General features: G+C 32.3%; 1 protein-coding gene across 2 annotated transcripts; it reads left to right on the top strand.

The window, feature by feature from the left end:
- The first annotated feature begins 5018 nt into the window (after window positions 1-5018).
- Window positions 5019-24834, top strand: LOC111280838 (beta-galactosidase 17-like). Of its 2 annotated transcripts, none has more exons than XM_022868349.2 (19): window positions 5019-5322; window positions 5723-5827; window positions 6103-6298; window positions 6858-6946; window positions 7101-7181; window positions 7872-7966; window positions 19881-19951; window positions 20464-20554; window positions 20623-20740; window positions 20823-20918; window positions 20999-21047; window positions 22017-22204; window positions 22311-22382; window positions 22534-22683; window positions 23115-23165; window positions 23608-23773; window positions 23963-24108; window positions 24266-24331; window positions 24451-24834. In XM_022868349.2, the coding sequence occupies exons 1-19, from the start codon at window positions 5104-5106 to the stop codon at window positions 24553-24555; spliced, it is 2154 nt and encodes a 717-aa protein (XP_022724084.2). In that variant the 5' UTR covers window positions 5019-5103; the 3' UTR covers window positions 24556-24834. The 2 variants fall into 2 exon arrangements, with proteins under 2 accessions (XP_022724084.2, XP_022724082.2); XM_022868347.2 differs by having other exon boundaries at window positions 5019-5334.
- Window positions 24835-25044: the final 210 nt, after the last annotated feature.

Below are 25044 nucleotides of genomic sequence, written 5' to 3'. Positions count from 1 at the left end.
TTCTTCTGGATATATTTATGGTTTTATATGTAAAACCTAACATGAAAAAGGAAAACCCTAAGGCTAATATTATAGTTATATAATAATAATAGTATTAATATTGAGTGACGTTAATATATAACAAGAGCTCCCAAGATGAAAGCAACTTCATGATGAATGACATCCAATTTATGGGTCTAGTCTTTTAATGTAATCATATTTGTTAGGTTTTTTTTTTTTTTTTTTTTTCAATTCCTAAGCGCCTTAATTGCAATTAAGAAACCAAATTTTAAATTTATCCTCGGTGCATGCTGAATTCAATTATAAAACGGCATCCACGACATTGTGTAAACACCATCCCACCATGCATTCAAAAGGTTCCGTAACTTGTCACACCATTTTTTTCAATTTAAAATTTTTAGTCATGGTTTGGTTTTCTGTTTACTACAAAAGATTAATTGTTTTATAATCCTGTTATTTAATTATCACAATTGTATTTTAAATCTAAATAAAAGGCATTCGATGAGATATATTAGTATCAAAATTACACGATCATTGGTGGCAAGTTATGATTATGGTTCATGCACAAGAAATCTTAGAATAAATTTCAAATAATTATATTATGTTTAGGTCGTAATGGTTTAGAAAGAATATTATATTTGTTTATTAATATTTGTGATGATGAAGTTGCAGAGAAATTAGAACTGGTATTTTTATTCCCTATGCCATTATAATTTTCAACATGTAATGATGATTTTTTTACATCAATTTCCAAGTGGGTTGAATATGGGGAGAGAATCCTAACGCTTTTACATTGCAAAAGAAATATAAACGAGTCTTGGCTTTTCTTTCATGGGAGACAACATGGGCTACAAAGTTATTAAGTACGGTTGGATAGATAATGAGATCGGTTTTTATGAGATTAAAAATAATAAAAAAGTTATTATAATTATAATTAAAAAAATTTTATAAAAAATTTTATATTAAATAAATTTAAAATTAACATTTAAATTTAATTGATGATACAATTGAGTTCAATTGTATCGCATTAAAATTGCAATAGAATCTAAACCCTCACAAAGTCGACTCAATTTTTCAAAAGGAAAATATATATGGTTGGCTCTTGGTAGGTACTTCTCATTTGCACTTGAGAGTTGATTTCGACGTTTCTGAAACAAAATTATGAATGCACGATACTAAAAATAATTTTTTATATATTTTAAAAAAAATTAAATTCAAATAAAATTTTAAAATATCTTTAACATTATTGCCAAAAATAATAATGAACCAACATATATTCCATCCCTTATCAAGTTCAATTTTGAATTGACACCGTGCATGATTGAGCATGAGAGGAAATATAAACAAAATTTTTAGTATCAAATTAATTTCTCCACAATTATTTGCTTTCTTACTATATACTTAAAAGACAAGTTTTCACCGTCTTATTATGTAAAGGCAAAACTTTCCATTATAAGGAAACTCGTGATGCTCCCACCCACTAGCTATGTGCCTATGTCCATACTCATGGTGGCCCCCCAACTCAACATTTTCTATGTTTTGCTGATTAATATAATCATATTATGTGCATAACAATATTCATATCAATTTTGATAAATGGATTTTTTTTTTAATTCATGGAAATCAAATTCTATAACCCTTGTTCTCTCATATTTTGAATATATGTTTATATATATATAATATAAGGGATATACGTATAGACAAGAATACAAAAGCATTGGATTCTTAAAGAAAAAAAACTTCGTGAAATGTGTGAAATGTGAAGAGATGGGCACGTTAGCTAGGGTAGATATGTTTTTGTTTTTTGGTTTTCTTAAAAACAAAAGAGAGATGCTGTTTGACATCTGGTGTGGGCGCAAGTGGGATTCAATCCCGAGGAAGGATCTCTCCAGCTTATTGTATTTAGGGTGATGTTTCTTTTTCATATATACTTTCTTTATTATTATTATTTCTTGTAGTGCATAGCTATAGTAGAAAAGTATTTACTGTAACATATGGGTTATTGTAAGTGAGTGAATGTGCAACAGCTCAAGTCAAGTTGTGTGCTTCAGAAATAACATAAAGAAATGGGTTCACTTAAAAGTCTTAAGCCATTTCAAGTTTAACATGGGTTGTTGGAGAGAGATCCCCATGAGGCCGTAAATAAAGTTTCAGAAAGCCTAAATGCTCAGAAACTCACGCACATAATGTATTCTGGTCAACGTGGGGGATAAGGTGCATGGCAGCCACATAGGATATTCGGTCCTATACATAGTGATCACAAGAAAATACTATGTTTTTCATTTGCATGATTCTGTTTCGTGTATATAGAACTGTTTATAAAGTTTTTATAATTTTTCATACATATATATACATATACATTCTTCTTTGGTATAAAAAAATGATGCTAATATTTAAAAAAAAAGAAAATTGATAGAATATTAAAATTTTAATTTTAATGGTGATAGTCAATACTTAACATTCTCATATAATATATATATTAAGAACAGTGCTAAAGATAAATATAAAAAAAGGTAAACTTTCTTAAGGAGTTTTGGAAAAAATATTAGCTATGGGAAAGTTAATTAATTAGTTTAATGGATAATTCTTAGAATGCTTTTCCAAGGAATATTGATGGAATGAAGTTTTTTATAAATGAATCTGGAAACAGATATTCCTTTTTTTTTGCTTACCTTTGAGTACAAATAATAATGCACATTCATCTTCTCTTTGATTTGTAAATTTAAACTCAAAGGGTGATCTCCACTATACCAACTAATTAAGACTCAAAAAGGTTTCATAATAATTGCTCAAAAGTTGTATAGTAGTGCTAAAAAAAGGAAAATCATGCAGGTTGTGCATAAATTATATTATTCTAAAGAAAAATCTCTCTTTTCCTTAACTTTTTGTCCTTGAAGGGCTGTTACGAGAGACAGTAGTGTCGAGTAATAAAATCAGAACGTTATCAAAGTAAGGTATGATTAGCCTATCATAAGAAACAAAACTGGTTTTCTGTGAGAACCTTTACACACACAAAAAAAAAATAAAAATTCAGAGGGATATGTGAGAAAAGATGCTTATCCCTAAGAATTACTATGTATTATTAGGTCAGTTTATAATAGATGTGTGAGCTAACTTTGAATGTGGCATTGGCACCTGTCGTTTCATTTTGGTTTAGCAAAAAAGGAACAAAAAAAATTAAAGTTAAAAAAGATACAAATCTAAAAGAGATTCCTCCCAAAATTTGAATACCCCACTCCTTCCCTTGATCTCATGTTTATATTGTAAGGCATGTTTATCCTTCTAAAAGCATACTCTTTTCCCTTCTCTCTCTCTCATGTGTACAGAAAATTAAAAGAATACATGTTGGAATGCGACATGTTGGCCATTTTTTATATTGGGTTTTTCTTTTAACATGCATTAGTTAAAAAGAATGGAATGTTTGTCATTTATACACACATAATATTCTCTCTTAAGACAATAATATAGCAGAAAGGTAATGGTGTGGGTGAGTTGTGGGCTAAAGCACAATCCCCAAAATCCCATCTTGTCTGGTGGGGAACTTCTCACTTCTTAAAGCAAAAGAGAAAAAAAAAAAGAACAACTTATGGTGGTAGTATCACCAAAAAAGCTGCTAATTATCAAAGCCATGATAAAAAAATGATGGGGTGATTTTGTCTTGTTGTTTTGAGTATATTCATGGGTGTGGGCATTATGAGTACAAAAAATCCCAATTGACTTGTCATTGTAAAGATGATTCCTTAAGTCCTTCCACCCTCTGTGTTTTAATTATTTTTATGGTACTCTATGCCTTTATCTTTGACTTACCTTGAACCCCACCATTTTCATTTCTTCATTTCCTTTTTTTTTTTTTCCTTTTCTTTGTAACAACCTTTAAGATTTTTTTCTCAAAGTTGATTTCAATTTTCACTTTCTCCATTATTAATTAATAAAATTTTCTTTTTTTTTTATTTTACTAGTAATGCTTTTTTGGTTTTATATAGTTTAATGAAAGACAATATCTCCATCCAAAAAATTTGACTAAAAAAAAAGGTGCCACTTGAAAGATAATTAATTAGGACTATACCTGACCATGGGCATTGTTCAGGCCTACTAAAAACTTTAGTGGACTCTTGGGCCCAATATCTTAAGTTCAGGCCCACTGTTCATATCCACATTTCTTATTCTTGATGGAAACTCATTGTGTATATACTGTTCTTAATAAAAGCTCAAAATCCATAGGAAAGTGTCTTAAAGAGTAATTTTGTAAAGATAAATCATGTTCATGATTTTATTTTGTTTGTTAAATAGAAACTAGAACCAGGAAACAATATTAGCCTAACAACCTTGTAATTTTGTTGCTTTAGTACTTCACTAACCTATTAAGACATTGGTTTAAAGTCTTCAACTTCCACGCGATTTAAGGGTAGGACACATATGCGCATATATATATATATATTGGTGTAATTAGAAAAAATTTACAATAAAATCTTGTATATATATAGACTTTAATTATATAAAATTAAATTTTTATTTATTATATTATTAAGAAATTTTTACAATAAGTAAAATTTTTTTAAAAATATTTATAAAATATTTCATGATTTTGATAAAAGACACTATAAATTATCTCATACATATGATATAATCATTTTTTATTTGTATGAATTAAATTAGGATTGTTTGGTTTTTCTTATAAAAGCAAAAAGCAATAAATGTGTTCAATACAATAACTTTTAATGAAAAAACTTAATTTGTAATAATAAAAATACAGGATTTTATGTGAAATTATATATATAAATAATATGGAACAAATGTCACATATTTACTTATATATTACATATTGTCATTATAAAATGATAAAAATTTTACATATTTGATTCCTCTCTAATAAATTAATAGAATGACAATCAAACAAGATTTTATATATAATAAATAAATGTCCAAACGCGAAACGACAATCGTTTTGGCGCAATCCATTTTTGATTTAATGAAAAGATTTATTTATTTTAAAAAAATTATTACAGTCATCTCATGACTCACTCAAATAACACAAAAAAAGGAATAGTTTGACAGCAAGCGACACGACTATAGCTGAGCTTTAAATCAGCACAGCAGCAAGTAATGAATCGAAGTAAAAAGCCACCTGCAACGGAGTCAACCTCCAAATCAAGTGCAACAATGGCGAGAAAGCGAAGCTGCAAAACGACTTTGATCTTCTTCGTTTTGCTTTCCGTTATAGCTTTCGTTGCTTTTGTTCCTGTCTTCGCTTCTCTCCCCTCTCTCTCCTCTCACTCTCACGATCTTCACCTTCATCTTCGTCGTCATCATCGTCGCGAAAAAGTGAAGTTTCTTGTAAAAATTCAAAGTTGATTTCTTGTACCTGAAAATTCATGCGTAAAACTGAACTTTAGAGTTGCTTTCATACGTATATATAATCTTATTGAAAGATACGCGTATTGATTTTCTATTTCGAATTGAAAGAAGGAATGTGAAATTTAAGAGGAAACGGAATTAGGGTTTTGAATTGTTGATTTTTCCCTTTAAAAAAGATGTGAAATTGTGAATTTTTAGAAATTAATGTTGTTAATTATTTTCTTCTTAATTATGAGAATCTGTAAAAAGTTGAAAAGAAACTGAAAATTAAAGACGCAAAAAAATTTAAATTTTCATGGTAGTTGTTTCTTAGTTGTTATTTGGGTTTAAATGTTGAATGGCATTCTTTTTCTGTGATTTTAAGCAGATTGATGTTAGAAATTTTGAAATTGCGGAGGATATGTTTTGGAAAGATGGGAAGCCTTTTCAGATAATTGGTGGTGACTTGCATTATTTCCGGATTCTTCCTGGGGTATTTATTCCATTTGTTAGCATTATCTTCTTCTATATTTATTCATATCTTGCTATTGTTATTTCAATGGGATAAGTGGGAATTTGAAATGATTGTAGAAAAGATTATGAAGGGTTTTAGAATATGGGAAGGTATAAATGCAAAAAAAAAAAAAAAAACGAGAGTAGAGATTTGTTACTTCTTGGCGACATTGCAAATATGCAAGTTTTGATATTGTTAGAAGTGGGGAGTTGCTCTATTTATCCATTTGATGAACTACTATCTTATGGATGCAGTACTGGGAAGATAGGCTTTTGAGAGCAAAAGCATTGGGGTTGAATACCATTCAAACTTATATTCCTTGGAATTTGCATGAACCAGAGCCTGGCAAACTGGTTTTTGAAGGCATTGCAGATCTAGTATCATTTCTCAAACTTTGCCAAAAGCTAGGTCTCCTTGTTATGCTTCGAGCTGGACCTTATATATGTGCAGGTTAGTCTTTCTGTCATGTGTGTTTATAATATTTAGTTATTTACTTTATAGGTTACAAAATGAACCAAAATATTTCCTAGTAGGTTGTTTCTTGTATTCCTTGAAATGAGGGATGGATATGCATTTGAGTTTTTAATCATATAACACTAAGTTTCCCAGCTCTTGCCAACTGATTATAGCTCTTTTTTCTTTCCTCTCATTACTCATAGATGATGTGAGAGTTAATTTTAAACCAATTTAAAAGGTTTCCTGTAAACCAATTTAAAAGGTTTCCTATTCACTCTTTTTTTTAATCTTGAGCACTTCTTGTTGTTTTCTTGTCTTCTTATCCTAGACATAGTATCCCTCTTATTGCAATTTGCTATTGTTTACTAAAGGAATACACAAAAGAGAAAAACAATTTAGTACATTGTGCTCACTGGCATAATTGCATGTACAGCAGATTATTTCTAGGTCTGTGTGTTATTTCTAGGTCTGTGTGTTCTTGTAATAATAGATGTCTTAATTGTTGTTGTTGATAGTGACATATTTTCTTTTTGGGAACATATGTCTCTTGCAGAGTGGGATCTTGGAGGTTTCCCAGCTTGGTTACTTGCCTTAGAACCAGATATCAGACTAAGGTCATCTGATCCTGCTTACCTCAGAATGGTATGTTCTCATATATTCCTTTCTTTGTAAGGAATATTATGGGATATGATGCTGGATTATGCTGTATAGTTTCTGTTTGCTTAACATGTTCTTGGAGGATGGACCAACTGGCATTTTGTACTTGCTGAATTATGTTTCAAATGTGTTGTTACAGGTTGAACGATGGTGGGGAGTTCTACTTCCAAAAGTAGCTCCTCTTCTTTATGGCAGTGGAGGCCCTATCATAATGGTTCAGGTACTGGCTTAGAATTAGCTAGTCAAATTTCTTGATAAAACAAAGGTGCCCACCTGTTTTGTCTCCACAGATGTTTTAGCAATGATAGAACAACTTGTGCCTATTTACTAAAACAAATTTCTCCATCTGGTAATTGCTCCAGATGCTTCATGTGGCTGAGCTTAACTTTCTAAAATTAAGGCTAACTAGGTGGTTGAGCTGAGTTAAAAGTTTATGATGGCACTTGTGAAGAAAGACCTTCTTTTGATGAAAGCGAAAACCTGGGATATCTAGGAACATGGAAGATACTTGGACAAAAAACAGAGAGGATAAGACAATAAAACTAGTTTATATTTAAACCACATCATGTTCTTCTAGTTTTTTGGCCAAGAGTTCAGGGAACAAATAAATGAGCTGAATAGAAGTCAAGATAGATTACTCTCCTGCTAAGTCAGTTTTGTCACCCCTCTTTGGAAAGATTATGTATGGTGTGCCCAAAAGAAATGCATTTTTCACTTGCTTCTTGTCCTTTCATTTCATTTCTTCATATCATAGAGGAAAAAAGTGATATTCCCTTTATGTACATCGCACATTTTGTTCCTTCCAATGACATATATGTTCATTTGAACCATTGAATGTCATTCTCCGAAAGTTTGAACAGTTTTATGTTAGTAAACTCACACTAAATTGAGATGTTATTTTTTGGCACAGATTGAAAATGAATTTGGGTCATATGGAGATGATAAAGCTTATCTCAGTCACTTGGTGAAGTTAGCTCGAGGAAATCTTGGGGAAGACATTATTTTGTAAGAGGATACTTTCCTTAATCCCTTTTATTGGTTACAGCCATAGGTAATATTCTGTTTTATCATGTAAAAATCTAATTCTTTAGGAAAGATTCCAACTTTCTTAAGTTGAATTTGCTAGAAGACATAAACTGCTATCTATTATTTGCATTTCTGTGATATTACCTAGTGGAAACCAAATAAATTAGGTGTATAGATAGGAAAATGACAATTTACCTGAAACACCGTCTTGGAAGGATCAACTAAATATGCAAAATAAAACATGTACTAGTTCATTGTCTTTATTTACATGCATGATGTAAATCAGAAGAAAATGAGCGTAGGTGAGATGAGGATGCTTAGATGAATATGTGGTAAGACAAATAAAAAATGAAGAGAATCCAGGATGTCATTACGTCTAGATCCGGGGATCTATCGCTAGACATTGACTTAAGGAGTCACCACCAATCTTTTTTATCTAGGTGCGATTGGTTACATAAGGAATCTATCCCTTCAGGGAACACATAAGTTTAAGGGTCCCTAAAAGAATAGGTTCGGATCTACTAACTAGAATAGGGTTTGGGAGTTTGGTTACGTGTGAGGAAGGTTATAGCACCTTCACAACGCCTATCAAAATATGGTACCAGCTTAATTTTGTGTTATCTAATAAGCCTTAAAAATTTATCAAGTAATTAATTATTGAAAATTATTCTCAATTAACTCTAATACTTTTAGCAAAAAATTGAAAAAATTCCCTCACCTCAAGAGTATGCAAGAAAATTACTGTTTCACTTGCAGAGGCTCCATCGTAACATTAAAGAAAATCCAAGGAAATAAAAAAGGAAAAGAAAAATAATTGCTCTTATACAAGGAAAATTGATACTTTCAACTTTTTCCCAAAATATTTTTTTAGAAATTTTAATTTCGAGGAAAATTGATACTTTTAACTTTTCCTCAAAAATTCATTTTTGAAAACTTATTTTTAAGAAAAATTGAGACTTTCAACTTTTTCTCAAAAATATTTTTTTTAGAAAGCTTATTTTTAAGGAAAATTGATACTTTCAATTTTTTCTCAAAAATATTTTTTAGAAAGCTTATTTTCAAGGAAAATTGATACTTTCAACTTTTCTTCAAAAATATTTTTAGAAAGCTTATTTTCAAAGAAAATTGATACCAACTTTTTCTCAAAAATATTTTTTTTAGAAAGCTTATTTTTAAGGAAAATTGATACTTTCAATTTTTTCTCAAAAATATTTTTTAGAAAGCTTATTTTCAAGGAAAATTGATACTTTCAACTTTTCTTCAAAAATATTTTTAGAAAGCTTATTTTCAAAGAAAATTGATACTTTTAACTTTTTTTCAAAAATATTTTTTTTTGAATTTTATTTAAAGAAAATAAAATAATAAAATAAAATAAAATAAAAATGAAAATGAAAATGAAAATAAAAATAAAGAAAAATAAAATAAAATAAAATAAAAAATAAAATAAAATAAAATATATAAAACAATTTTAATCTAATTAATAATAATAATAAATAAATAAATAAATAAATAAAAAAACATGGGAACGGCTCGGCTCAAGAAAGAAAGAACGGCTCGAAGACGCGGCTCGGCTCGGGAAACGGCTCGCACTCGGGTTGAAAGCGGGTAGACGCTCGGGTCGGGTCGTCCGATTTCAAAATGCGCAGATCCTCTGGGCACAGTAACACAAAAATGACATCGATTTCACTGGGTATAAAAGGCTAATTCCTTTGTTTTTCAGCAGACTTCTCCTCTCATCTCTCTCTCTCTTCCCTTTCTTTTCTCTCTCTTCTCTCTAAACCGACGAAGAACTCTGGTTGAATCTCGTCGAATTCTGGAAATTTTTGCCGAAATCTGAGTTTTTCGTCAGAAGTTCATCGGAAAGCTGATCGATTTCTGAAAATAGTCGTCGAAAACTGAGAAGCTGGTCGAAAAATTCAAACTTGGCCGGAAAAGTGGCCAAAAAATTCAAAATTCACTGGAAAATTCAACCGAAATTTGGAAAATTTTCAAAAATTTTCAAAAAAAAATTTGTCAAAAATTCTAAAAAATTTTCACAGATTCCTAATGCTATTATAACAAAAAAAAAACCATTTTTTAGCTTCCCTTTCTTCTTTGTATCTGCATTTCTCTGTGTGTTTTCTTCTGTTCTTTTAGCACCTATTTATAGGGATTGATCAGAAGAGTTTAGAAACTCTTCTGATCAATTCCAACTCTTTTTGGGATTTGGATTCAATCTTTGAATCCAATCTCAACTCTGTCAATTCTTAAATCACAACCAAATTCATTCCAATTTTTTTATCTTAATCCTAATCTTAACCGAAAATTAATCAAAATAAAAAGATAAATATATTAATAGATAACAAAAAAATAATTAGATAAATAAAAAAAATAGATAAATAATAAAAAAAAAAATAAAAGCAGATAAATAATATAAATATTAATAGATAAAAAATAAAAAAATAAAAAATATTAATAAATAGACAAATAATAAAAATAAAAATAAAAGCCCCTTGGGCCAGCTAATTGGATCATGAATCAGACCCAATAGGCTTAAGCTCAAACTCTATTGGACCAGGCCCAATGGCCTTATGCCCGGATCAAATAGGGTATCTACAATTGCCCTTCTTTGCACATTTTCTGTGAAATAGGAATTGTGCAAAGACGTAAACACCCATTCAAGATTCAACTTGACATTTTTTTTTTTTGCCCCTTTTTTTTTTTTATCAAAGCTCCTCTAAGTAGAGGCTCTAAGACTTTGAAAAAAATAAACAAAACTCGTCTAAACAGAGGCTCCACGATCTTGAAAATAAATGGCTCCCCTAATCAGAGGCTTAACGACTTTGAAAAATAAATGGCTCCTCTAATCAGAGGTTCAACGACTTTGAAAATGAATAAAGCTTCTCTAATCAGAGGCTCAACGACTTTGAAAAAATAAATAAAACTCCTCTAATCAGAGGCTTAACGACTTTGAAAAAAATAAATAAAGCTCCTCTAAATAGAGGTACCACAACTTTTGGAAAGTAAATTGCTCCTCTAAACAGAGGCACTACAACTTTGAAAAACAAATAGCTCTTTAACAATCATGTTCAAAGGAGTTATAGATCATGACTGAAGGAATTTTGTAATGGGAACTCAAGGATTCACAATTTAAATTCGACATTTAGAAGTTCAGATTCGCACGAATCTTTCATCTTCGTAAGAATTTACTGAAATTTGATTTTCAAAATTTTAATTTCATTCAAATTTGTAATATCTCGAGATTTGCATTTGCAACTTGCAAGACTAGCATCCAATATTTAAAGATCTTTATTTGAATTTTAGAGATTCACATCCAAAAGTTTAAGGCTTTTCAAAGGTTCTCATTTGGCAAACTTGGAATTCATATCCAAGAGTCTAAAGCTTTTCATTTGAATTTTGAAGATTCACATCCAAAAATTCAAAGCTTCTCATTTGAGTTCGAAGGCTCATATGCAATAAAACTTAGAGTTTCGCATCTAAGTTCAAAGGTTTTTATTTAAAACATTAGAAATTCATATCCAAAAAGTTGAAGCTTTGTATTTTGGAGATTCACATCCAAAAGTTCAAAGCTTTTCATTTGTTCGAAAATTCACATTCGATGAACTTTAGGGTTTCACTCCACAAAGATTCTCATTTTGAAACTCAAAGATTCTCATTTGAGTTCTCAAAAATTCTCATCAAAATATTCACAATTTCTTTTTCAAGTGACTTAAATATTTGCAAGAATGAATGTTATGACCAAAAATGCAAATGCCTTCTTAATGATGCAAATGCAACAACCTAGATTCTCATAGTGCCATGCATGTCCAAACATCAAATTATGTGAATGTACTATTTAAGCAATGATGCCAACATGTTGCATGTAATGCGAATGTTAATAATGTCATGAAATCCTAGATAATTGTGGAATATGGTCCTCAAGACCGTACCATCTCACATTCTCCCTTCATTTAACTTCTCAACATTTTGGAACAAGCTTCATCAACTGATCATCATTGTTTCCATTACTTGATCACCATCCAGAGGTTTCTCAACGCCAACAAATTTTACCTATTACCCTACATGCCAGGCTTATCAGCACTAACCATTTCAAAATAAATTTCATGTTCTGTCACTTGGTCATCATTCATAAGCTTTTTAACACCAGTTTCGTCTATTGCCCCATATCATTTTCATCACTTAACCATAACTCATAGGTTATATCAACCAATACATCCCCATATTTATCCCTTGATTATACCTTTTTTCAAGATTTGCTCCATCTTCATTTTATTGTCCAATCCATCATCATATTCTCTATTTGGTCACATCATATGTCCTTTCAAATCATCTCTTTTAGGTTTCTACCATTTCTTCATTTTGTTACCACCATCATCTTAGATTTCTCTTTAAAGGAATGCAAGACTTTTTTATGCACATTGTCATTCATTCATCATCATTTCAATTCTTGACAATTATAATACACTCATACATTTTCTTGATTTATTCTAGGGATGTAACAATAAGAGAACACAAGGTGACTTATGGTAAAGATAATCAATGAAGATCTATTTTGGTACAAAAAAAATGGGAAATGAAATAAATTGGATATATGTCATCGGGATGAATGGTATGTCCAAATGATGAATATTCAGACAATTCTCAACATTAATCTAGGATTTTTTTTCAAAAACTCATTCCATTTACTGTTGAAGTCATTTTGAGCTTGGTGAACTTTGCCCCAGTCTTTGAAGGATCTTCAAATGTCTTTGATCTTCCATCCATGTGAACCATTTGACCTAGATCTTTTCTACCCAAATGACCTTTTCAGGTTTTCAATTTGAATCTTTTATTTTCTCATTTTTTTTCTTTCTTTCTTTTTTTTTTTTCATTTTTTCATTTTTTCAATTTTCATCATCTTCTTTTCTTTTTTATCATTTTTCATCCATTGTTGATATCTTTCCACACATCAAACTTTAGAGCAATGTAGCATGATTCTATTGTTTCATCATGAGCATGCCTTTGCTCAACATATGATCATTCAAGTTGAGCATTCACACTTGATCCAAATGGACTTTTCAAGGTTGTAATGTACGTCAAGGTGAGAGGGCATAAAAAAAATGGATATAATAGGCTCAAAACATGTATTAAAAAGGTTCAAGACCAAAGGATCATCTGATGCAACTTGGCATTTTGCCCCCACATCATTTCACTACTTTTTCTTTCCTTACACAAAGGATTCTCATTATTTTGTCTCAAATCATGTGTGGCATTTATTTTGTTTTTTGCTTTTCTTTCTCTTTCCATCTTTGAGACCTTTTGTGATATATTTTTTTTTAGAAAAAAAATGCCCCCCAGTGTAAAGGGTGATGCAACTTGGCATTTTGCCCCCACATCATTTCACTACTTTTTCTTTCCTTACACAAAGGATTTTCATTATTTTGCCCCAAATCATGTGTGGCATTTATTTTGTCTTTTGCTTTTCTTTCTCTTTCCATCTTTGAAACCTTTTGTGATATATTTTTTTTTAGAAAAAAAATGCCCCCCAGTGTAGAGGGTGATCCTTGGTTAGGGTTGTTCAGAAAAAAAAATCATAATAGGCTCAAAAGGGTAACAATAAATGGTTTTTCGAATAGTAAAAGAAAGATGGCCACTTTTCATCTCAATTGTGAATACCTTTCTTGAACATCATCTATTGAACAAAGCTCATGAACCTGTATAAAAGATTGCACATCTTCAAGACATTTATTTCACCTCTGGTAACAGCTTACTTTTTTGCTGAAATCATCTCTTCATATTAATGTGGATGAGTTTTCAAAATTAAATCTCAGAATTATTGTTATCATTGTCTAAATATTCATCATCTAAAATTTGAGAATGGGAATATAAATTTATGAAAGGTAACAGTGAATGGAGTAATGGTCGAGTGAAAGAGAAAATGTAATGAAATGCATTAATTTGCCTTTATTAAAATGATAACAAGTGAAATCATATTGCAAAAAAAAAACCTAACATTACTCTAAAAGAAATCCTAAAATGAAAAAAAAAACTTTCAACCAGCTTTTTCTCCATTCTCCAAAATTGTCCCCCTATGCAATCAGGTGAAGAATCTCTATTGACATCTTGCCCCTCAATTCATTATGATTCTCCAGACCTTTTCTGACCAATGTGTTCTTGATTTTCACTCAGAGCATTAACATTGTGATTTGGTAGTGGATTGCCACTAACATTAGGTGTTGTTTTTCCTTGATCAAAACTTACCATTCCATCATTGATCAACCATTGCACCTTATACTTTAAAGCAATGCAATTTTTAGTAGAATGGCCAGCAATTCCATAGTGGTAGTCGCAGTGGGCAGTAGGATCATACCACTTAGGATAGAGTGGGTTAAATGGCTCCACATGGCTGGGGGCAATCAAATGGCTATTATAGAGTTCTCGATATAACTCCGTATAACTCATGGGGATTAGATAAAATACAAGTTTTTCTCGAGTAATCCGTTGCTCTCGTGAACCACTTGTTGAGTGAGTAGGGTGAATTTGAGTTCTTGCAGGAGCTTGAATGTTAAGGCTATATATAAGATCTAGAAGGTTAAAAATTGATCGGTATGTGGATGAATAAGGTGGTTGTGGAACTAGTTGGTATGGGTAGGATGAGGCATTATTCACAGCAAGATAGTACGGAGAGGAACCTTGGTGTGGATAGGGTTGATAACCCCTGAATTGTTGTCTATCAAAGCTCACAGCTTGAGCTTTAGTTTCTTTCTTTTCTGATGCTTTCTTGGTTTCTCCTTCTTTCAACTTGTCATTTTTTATGGCACTTTCAATAATTTCTCCAGAGATCACCATGTCGACGAAATTTTTTGTTGCATTCCTTATCATCTTTTCATAATAGGGAGATTTCAAAGTGTTGACAAACAACACTGTAGTTTCTTTCTCAGTCAGAGGAGGCTGTACTTGAGAAGCAATATCCCTCCACCTCTGGGCATACTCTTTAAAAGTCTCATTGGCCTTTTTCTTCAGGTTTTGTAAAGACAAACGATCAGGGGCCAAATCCATGATATGTCGTTATTGACTGATAAAATCATGGGCCATGTCACTCCAGGAACGAATGCATGTGCTGTCTAACTAGATATACCACCTAACAGCAGAACCAGTAAGATTGTCTTGGAAAACATGCATTAATAGGTTTTCGTCATGAGCATGGGCTGCCATCTTTCGACAATACATGGTAATATGAGTTTTTGGGCATTTTGTGTCATCATATTTTTCAAATTCTAGTACTTTGAACTTAGGAGAAATGACCACATCAGGGACTAAGCAAAACCCAGCAGCATCAACTGAACCATAGAAACCAATTCCTTCCACAGCCCGTAGCCTTTGTTCTAACATACTAATTTTGGAATTTTCCTGAGCTTCCACTTTTATCTTTTCCTTGTCTTTTCCTTTCAATTCATCCAGATCAAGGATTTGAATTGGTTCAACTGCCTTTTCAGTAAAGACAAGATTCACATAGCTATGGTTATGCCCTTGATTAGAAGCTGATGGCATTTCAGGATATGTAGGATATGTGAAGTGTTGTGGTGGAACTTCTTGTGTAGACTGAGCTTGAGGTGGACCAAAACGAGGTGGATATAGGGGGTCAGTCACTTCTTGCGATGCAGGGCCTTGTTGGCTTGTGTTTTCTTCTACTCCTTTCCCCTTATTTAATTTATTGAGAGCATCCAAAATTTTACTTAACTCATTCTCAATCTTTTCCTGAGCTTTTTCCAATTTTTTAAATCGGTGAGAATTTTTTTGCTCCATTTGTCTGGCTCTGGATCTTATGTTGTATCGATGGACAGGGTTCTCGTTAGATGGAGCTATCCTTGAACCTTTAGCACCACAATTATGATTAGAAATGCTATGCTATGCTTTATGTATGATACGTTGATGCATGAATGAAATGTACATTTTCATGGATGAAATTGAATATGAAATGGATGCAAATGATAATGTTAAAACATGATCATGAAAATAATACAGATGCACAAAATCAGACAAGCAACATAGTTAGTTTCACAGATGAAATTAAAGTGATGTCGATGCATAATGTTACATATGATAATGAAAATGATGCACAAAGCCAAACAATCAAAATGATTAGATAAACATTCTTCTTGTGTCCTAGTTTCAGGGTATATATCATTGGGTAGAAATGACTCTATCTTAGAGTTAGGCACTTCCAAGGTTCACTTATATGTAGTTCAAGGCTAAAGTCTAAAGGTTTTCAAATTGTTCCTTACATCATTGTTCATTACAGACTAGTAAGGGACCCTAATCCTCACCCATTACAGGCTACAAGCGAAAAATATTCAATTTGAATGAGAGTATTTCACTAGCCACTGCGGAAGCATTAAACCTCACGAGAGTAATAGGTACTTTACTCCTTTTTAGAGGGACGTAGCTCGGGTATAGAGCTCATGTTATGCATATGCATATGAATGACATAATTAATAAAGTAAATAAACATGAATGAATAAAAAATCTATACAAAAGGTTCAATTTTATTAGGTTTTTGGATAACACAAATTTATTTGCTGCCCTGACTCTTAGAGGTCCCCAGTGGAGTCGTCAAGCTGTCATAACGTCTAGATTCGGGTATCTATCGTTAGACATTGACTTAAGGAGTCGCCACCAATCTTTTTTATTTAAGTGCGATTGGTCACCTAAGGAATCTATCTTTTCAGGGAACCCCTAAGTTTAAGGGTCCTTAAAAGAATAGGTTCGAATCTACTAACCAGAACAGAGTTCGAGAGTTCGGTTACGTGTGAGGAAGGTTATAGCACCCTCACAACGCCCATCAAAAGATGGTATCAGCTTAATTTTGTGTTATCCAATAAGCTTTAAAAATTTATCAAGTAATTAATTATTGAAAATTATTCTCAATTGACTCAAATACTTTTAGCAGAAAATTGAAAAACTTTTCTCACCTCAAGAGTATGCAAGAAAACTACTGTGTCACTTGCAGAGGCTCCATCGTCGGATTATTTAACATTAAAAAAAATCCAAGGAAATAAAAAAGGAAAAGAAAAATAATTGCTCTTGTACAAGGAAAATTGATATTTTCAATTTTTTTCCAAAATATTTTTTTAGAAATTTTAATTTTGAGGAAAATTGATACTTTCGACTTTTTCTCAAAAATTCATTTTTGAAAACTTATTTTTAAGAAAAATTGAGACTTTCAACTTTTCCTCAAAAATATTTTTTTTAGAAAGCTTATTTTTAAGAAAAATTGATACTTTCAACTTTTCTCCAAAAATATTTTTTAGGAAGCTTATTTTCAAGGAAAATTGATACTTTTAATTTTTCCTCAAAAATATTTTTTAGAAAGCTTATTTTCAAGGAAAATTAATACTTTCAACTTTTCCTGAAAAATATTTTTTAGGAAGCTTATTTTCAAGGAAAATTGATACTTTCAACTTTTCCTCAAAAATATTTTTTAGGAAGCTTATTTTTAAGAAAAATTGATACTTTCAACTTTTTCTCAAAAATATTTTTTAGAATGCTTATTTTCAAGGAAAATTGATACTTTTAACTTTTCCTCAAAAATATTTTTTTTTGAATTTTATTTAAAGAAAATAAAATAATAAAATAAAATAAAATGAAAATAAAGAAAAATAAAAAATAAAATAAAAAAATAAAATAAAATAAAATATATAAAACAATAATAATAATAATAAATAAATAAATAAATAAAGAAAAAAAAAACCTGGGAACGGCTCGGCTTGAGGAAGAAATGATGGCTCGAAGAGGCGGCTCGGCTCGGGAAACGGCTCGCACTCGGGTTGAAAGCAGGTCGACGCTCGGGTCGGGTCGTCCGATTTCAAAACGCGCGGATCCTCTGGGCACAGTAACGCAAAAATGACGTCGTTTTCACTAGGTATAAAAGGCTAATTCCTCTGTTTTTCAGTAGACTTCTCCTCTCCTCTCTCTCTCTTCCTTTCCTTTTCTTTCCATTCTCTCTAAACCAACGAAGAACTCCGATTGAATCTCGCCGAATTCTGAAAATTTTTGTCGGAATTTGGGTTTTTCGTCGGAAGTTCACCGGAAAGTTATCGGTTTCTGAAAATAGTTGTCGGAAACTGGGAAGCTGGCCGAAAAATTCAAATATGGCCGGAAAAGTCGTCGAAAAATTCAAAATTTGTGGGAAAATTCAACCGGAATCTGAAAATTTTTCAGAAAAAAATTCGTCAAAAATTCTAAAAAATTCCCACCGATTCCTAATGCTATTCTAACAAAAAAAACCCTTTTTTAGCTTCCCTTTCTTCACTGTATCTGCATTTCTCTGTGTGTTTTCTTTTGTTCTTTCAGCACCTATTTATAGGGATTGATCAGAAGAGTTTTCGATCAATCCCAACTCTTTCTGGGATTTGGATTCAATCTTTGAATCCAATCCCAACTCTGCCAATTCCCAAATCACAACCAAATTCATTCCAATTTTTTTATCCTAATCCTAATCTTAACTGAAAATTAATAAAAATAAAAAGATAAATATATTAATAGATAACAAAAAAAATAATTAGATAAATAAAAGAAATAAATAAATAATAAAAAAAATAAAAGCAGATAAATAATATAAATATTAATAGATAAAAAAATAAAAAATAATAAAAAAATATATTAATAAATAGACAAATAATAAAAATAAAAATAAAAGCCCCTTGGGCCAGCTAATTGGATCCTGAATCGGACCCAATAGGCTTAAACCCAAACCCTATTGGACCAAGCCCAATGGCCTTATGCCCGGACCAAATAGGGTGTCTACACAGGAAAATTAGGGATAGTCCAAATTGAGGAAAAGATGGGAGAGGACCATTTGAGATTGTTTAAACGTGTAAAATGTAGGTTTATCTGTGCACCGATTATGAGAAATGAGCTTCTAGATTTGGGAGAGACTAAAGCTTCTAGAGGTAAACCACAAAAGACGTGGATGCAAGTAATAAGAAATGATATAAGGTTAAGGAAGTAGATGAAAAAGTTGTTTTTTATAGAAATGCGTGGCATAAGAAGATTCAAAACTATGACCTAACATGATTCCATTTTTAGTCTTTCATACAGCCAACCCTAGAGTTATGGGATATAGGGCTTAGTTTGTTGTTGTTGTTATGGTCATTCCAAATAACAGATTGGAGTATACTGGTATCTTGTACAGTATTATGTTAATTCTAACCTATACTCATCGAAAGTCTTTCTAAGCAATAGGTTCTGGATGGTGACGGTTTAAATAGGAAATGTTGGGTTTTATGGTTGGTGAAACGCAAGACTTTTACATTGTGAACTTTCTATTTGTGACACTTGGCCATGTAACCACATTGACATTATATTCTTTTAAATGGAGCTTTTCAAACCATTCTGATTTAAAGGCTTGTTATTTATAGTACCAAGGACTTGAAAGACAGGTCTGCATCACTGTGGTACTGGCATCTTATTTGTGTGCTTCAGGGGATACCTGACAGAAAATGACATGAAGCAAATATTTAGGCTGATGCATCACATAGCCTGGATTTCTCCAGGGCATTGCATCATCAATGCCTGTGTACCTCAGCTCATCTAGGATTTAACATTTGGCCTTGATATGGTTCCTTGGAATACTCTTGTACTCTTTTTGAGAGGTGATAACTATAAAAAACAATGCTTATCGCTAACCATATGAAATAGGACTCTACTTGATCCTGCAAATATTGACTGGTTCAGTTTCTATGCTCTGAGAATGGCAGAGAGTTTATACCCTCTTGTATGCTTTACTTTGTTGACATTATTATGAATTAAAAGTATTGATGACAACATGCTTAGATCAAATGACTTTGAACACAGTTTTGCTTTCTTATTTGCTTAGTTATATATTTGTTTGGATGGGTTATAATGGTTTCAGGTACACTACAGATGGAGGTTCTCGAGAAACTCTTGAAAAAGGAACCATTCGGGGGGATGATGTCTTTTCAGGTACTGCTCAAGATCAGCATGCCCTTTTTTGACAAACTATATAATATTAGCTAAAAGACATAAGAAACAAACTTCCTATTCCTTGCCACTCTTTTATGGGTCAAGTCATCAGTACCTTTATAAATTTAACCCTTATTTTAATGAAAAAGGTACCCTCCTCCCAATTTACAAGGAAAAAGAAAAAAGGAGTACAATGTAAAGATTTTATCTTAACACCGTCTTCTGATTCTATGTAACAATATCGATTTATATTCTCATTTTCATCTATGCTTCTTGAAAGTTTCATCACTAGCAATTTTATCTGGTTTTATACATGAACTTTCCCAGAAGACGAATTTGATCATTAAATTAGATGGTTGATTTCTAGTTTTAGGTGCATTATAGAGGCCAGAGGACTACATTCTTTAAACAAAAGGTTTACATTGAAATAAAGATACATGCATGCATGCATTTGTCTTACTGTGTGTGTGCACACTTAATTGCTTAAGTTAATAATTGTGTCTGATTTGTAGCTGTTGACTTCACTACTGGTGATGATCCTTGGCCCATATTTAAGTTACAAAAGGAGTTTAATTCCCCTGGGAAATCACCACCGCTTTCTTCGTAAGTGTCTATTTTTTATGTATGCTAATTGGTAGATATTTTAATGTTCATAATGCTTTTTGCTCCAGGGAGTTTTATACAGGTTGGCTTACACATTGGGGTGAGAAGATTGCAAGGACAGATGCAGATTTTTCTGCAGCTGCCTTGGAAAAAATTTTGTCACAAAATGGTTCCGTTGTGCTATATGTACATTCTTCCTATCCTACTTCTGTTGCATTGAAGTTATGATCTGCATGGTTATGCTGTGATTTAATCTTTTGAATTCCAGATGGCACATGGTGGAACAAACTTTGGATTTTATAATGGAGCAAATACTGGTTCGGATGAGTCAGATTACAAGCCTGATCTAACTTCCTATGATTATGTGAGGATGATTTTTCCTTGTTGTAGTTGGTATATTAACTTGTATTTTTCAAGCTTCAAATTGGTTTTACTTTACCCTAGGATGCACCAATTACAGAGTCTGGTGATGTGGACAATGCAAAATTCAAAGGTATGAACCTATGTTTGCTGACTGAGTATTTCAAGACTAGAGGGATAATATGTTGAAAATTTTGCATGGTTTTGTTGAATAGTAAAACTACCTGGTACATGGTCTCCAGAGAACTTTACATGTAAATCTCAATTTGTGAGCCCGATTTTGTGTACGTTAATCAATATTAAAATACATTTTGATGAGTTGATAGACTACTTCGCTGACCAAGAATGATACTTATAGCCTTGAATGAGTCAGTGGTACTGAGAGATATGGTAGACAGGACGTAGAGGGATTTAAGCAGATGGATTAAACCAATGGCAGAACCAGCTCACCTGTGACTTCCCTTTATTTAGACGGGCATGGTCCTGTCATTTGGTGTTAGAGGCAAACAGCTTTCTCTATAGGTGTGGCTTATATTCATGTGAATTTTACCTCTGTATATGCACCTTGTAGAATGCCAAACAATTACAGTTGTAAGCAATCAACGTATTCTGAAAATGATTTGCATGTTGGTGGAAATTAAGGGCCCGATTGCTAGCATCTTTTGAAATTGTTAGAAGTCAGAAATATATCATTTGAATGCCTGTTGTTTATCATAGAGAATATGAATGAATTTGCACCAAGGACAAAACTTCAGGGTGTTAACATCTTTCTCATTATTGAAAAGACATTCTACAGGCCTTGCCATCACTTTATTTCTCTTGTGTTTGCTAAGAAAGTGTTCATGATTGGAAGTTAAGTGTTTGGTGGATAGGGTATTTGTTCAAAACCTGAGTATGGTATCAAGTATCAACTTCTCAAACACTTCAAAGCGTATCTCAATTGTGTTTATTTCACAGTTTATTTAACCTCCTTGTAAACTTTACATTCAGCACTCTTATTGAGACACCGGTTTGGGTGTGTTGATCATTTTGTCCCACTATCTTCTCTTGCAAGCGATTATCTAATAGTATATTCTATTCACTAAATCTATTCTTATTTCAGCCATTAGGAGAGTCGTGAAGAAATATAGTTCAGTATCTCTTCCTTCAGTTCCTTCCAATAATAAAAAGACAGGATATGGACCTATCCAGTTACAAAAAACAGCATCTTTATTTGATTTACTTGATGGGATTGATTCTGCACGCATTGTTGAAGCTGAAAATCCAACTGCAATGGAGTATTTATACCAGGTGTGCAAAAATTAGTGGCTTTGCTGCTCATTAGCTTCTATGTTTAACACTTCATTAAAATCCAAGATTGCTGAATATTGTCTCTTGTTATTTTCCTAATGTCCAGATGTTTGGATTTCTATTATATGTATCCGAATATGCATCAAAAACTGGTGGAAGTAAGCTAGTCATACCAAAGGTATGCCATCTTCCTCATTTTCTAGTTAACCTTACTAATTCATCGGCTATATGTCTAATTCTCTTTCCCTTGATTCTTCAGTATTGACAAATAATTCCCAGAAATTTAATATCCTAAAAGAATATTACTTCTCCAAATATAATGCTTGCAGGTGCATGATAGAGCTCAAGTGTTCATATCATGCTCTTCTAAAGCTAATGGTGGACAAGTATCATACATTGGTACAATTGAAAGATGGTCAAACCAAGCAATTGGCCTTCCAAATGCTGAATGTGTATCAAACACCAGCTTATTTATTTTGGTAAGTAACTATCCTCATGCTTTGAACAGATCACCCTCGTGTCTTATGTATTTTGGCAGTTAGTTCTTTGTGATTGTTAAATGGTAGCTTAGTGAAAAAAATTTGGCTTCTCGTATGGTTAAGTTTTACAAATCCTGTATTTTTCCATAAGTTTTGATAGATGGTATATAGTCAGAATTTGGTATCCAGTAAAAAAGAATGACATCAATTCAACAAAATTTTATTTACTGTTCAGTTACATGCTTAACAAATTTCCCATGTGAACTAAGCTTGTGCATGGCTAAGCATCAACGTCTTCTGAGATTCATTCTTTATTTTTTCTCCTCCTGTCTTTTATTCAGAACTACAAATTGTATAATAAAATTTTAATTTTAAACCTGGAAATCATACATGTACTTTGTATCTAAGTTTCTATAACTTGACATATGCAGGTTGAAAACATGGGTCGTGTAAATTATGGGCCTTACGTGTTTGACAGGAAGGTAAACTTGCCTGTAAAGCGGAAAATTATGCTTTTACTTCTCAAATGATGTCAGGTCATAGGTCATGGTTATTTTCTGGCATTGCTCAAATCCTCCTTCATTGCTATTAATTAGAATTGTGCACCTTTTGTTGGTAGATATAAAAATTTATTGTTGTAATTGCCAATTTTGGTGGCAACCTGAAACTTATTTTCTTTGGCAATGTAAGTATCAAGTACCAGTCAATTCATTGCTCACTACCATTGTAACATTTAAAATGGTTGCTTGATAGCTTTATGCTCCATTTTCGTGGGAATTGCATTTTATTGAGCTTGTTCATCAATGAAAACTGTTCCTTTGGAACCACGGTCTACCATGCAATAATGCTGCATCAATACCTATTGACTGCATTTTCAAGTGTTAACAGATAATTTGACTGTTCTTCTTCATTTTAATTTTGTAGGGTATTTTGTCTTCTGTTTATGTAGATGGGAGGGTTCTGAACAGATGGAAAATGATCTCGATTCCTTTCCATAACCTGAATGAGGTGCCAAAATTAAATCCTGTCATTCGGGTTGCATCTGAATTCCCTAAAGTATTGGCCCGCAAAGAGCTAAAACACAAGTCAGGTATGTCTCCAGAATATAGAAAGCATGCTGTATCAAATGGTTGTATTTTACTACTATTGCTTCTGTGTAGTTCCTTGTTCATCTTACATATTCTTTATTACCTCATTGCTACCAAGAATGAACTATTGAAGACACAAAATATGATGTAACAAAATGATAATCTTGTAATGATTTGCTTGCCCTCTGCAGAGGATGTTTTAGAAGGTCCATCATTCTACACTGGCCATTTCTCTATCGATAAAACTAGTGGAGTTACAGATACATACATTTCACTTAGAGGCTGGGGAAAAGGGATTGCTTTTGTTAATGAATTCAACATTGGAAGATATTGGCCGGTAAGCCTTTTTCTTTTGGTCTTGCATGTTTTTTTATTAGCCATTTAACATCATGTTGAACAGATTTTTCTCTCAGAATAATTTGTTTTACTCTGCAAATCAGTAACTGATATATATATATATATATATATATATATATATGTATATATATTTGCAGACTTCAGGACCACAATGCAACCTTTATATCCCTGCTCCAATCCTTCGGCATGGGGAAAATGTTTTGGTATGAGATGTCTCCATAATCCGAATTGGTGTATTCATTCTGTAATTTCGAAAAATGCCTGTAGTTTCCAATTTCAATGAAATTTTCTTCCTTAAGTGGTTTGGTTCACCACTGTGTAGGTCATATTCGAGTTAGAATCAGCAAACCCTGAGCTTGTGGTAGATTCAGTTGATCAGCCAGATTTCATGTGTGGCTCAAGAAAAGCAAGTGTGCATCAACTTTAATGCCACCTCAATGCCAAGCTCGATAAAAAGGGGAATGGCAGAGCATCACAGGTAACCTCCAATCCACTAAAGCTGGACCATTTGAGAATGTTTCCATGGAAACCTTGTAGGATTATCTATAACATAGGAGCTTCACATCATATTTGTCTAGAGGGAATGTGCCTTGGGTGGATGGAGGTGAGCGAAAGAAGTTGTAGAAAAAAAACAGTACCAAATTGTTTATCCCCCAACAGTGTTGGTTAAGTGATATTAAAATCTCTGCATTCAAGTTTGTTCTCTCTCTCTCTCTCTCTCTCTCTGTAATTTACATCAGAATTCTTAAGATTTATACCTGCAATGTATTGGTGATTCTCTTATACCCTGCAAAGGAATCATGTTCTTGATTCACAAAACTTAAGAATGAAATGCAATACTCTAGTCAAGCCTTGTTTGTCCATCCGGCATTGGAGGATGCCATGGTTGAAACCAGACCAGTCACCCGTTTCTGCA

The sequence above is a fragment of the Durio zibethinus genome, chromosome 28 (genome assembly GCF_047325235.1).
Source record: "Durio zibethinus cultivar Kanyao isolate XHJ-2024 chromosome 28, ASM4732523v1, whole genome shotgun sequence".
Taxonomy (NCBI): Eukaryota; Viridiplantae; Streptophyta; class Magnoliopsida; order Malvales; family Malvaceae; genus Durio; species Durio zibethinus.
Note: the sequence above shows the minus strand (reverse complement) of the source record. Positions and strands in the feature narration are given on the sequence as shown.

Coding starts and splice junctions, on each gene's coding strand:
- LOC111280838 (XM_022868347.2), top strand. CDS start 5,104: ATGAATCGAAGTAAAAAGCCACCTGCAACGGAGTCAACCTCCAAATCA. Junction 21,048..22,016: donor GGACAATGCAAAATTCAAAG/GTATGAACCTAT, acceptor TTCTTATTTCAG/CCATTAGGAGAGTCGTGAAG. Junction 22,383..22,533: donor GTAAGCTAGTCATACCAAAG/GTATGCCATCTT, acceptor TAATGCTTGCAG/GTGCATGATAGAGCTCAAGT.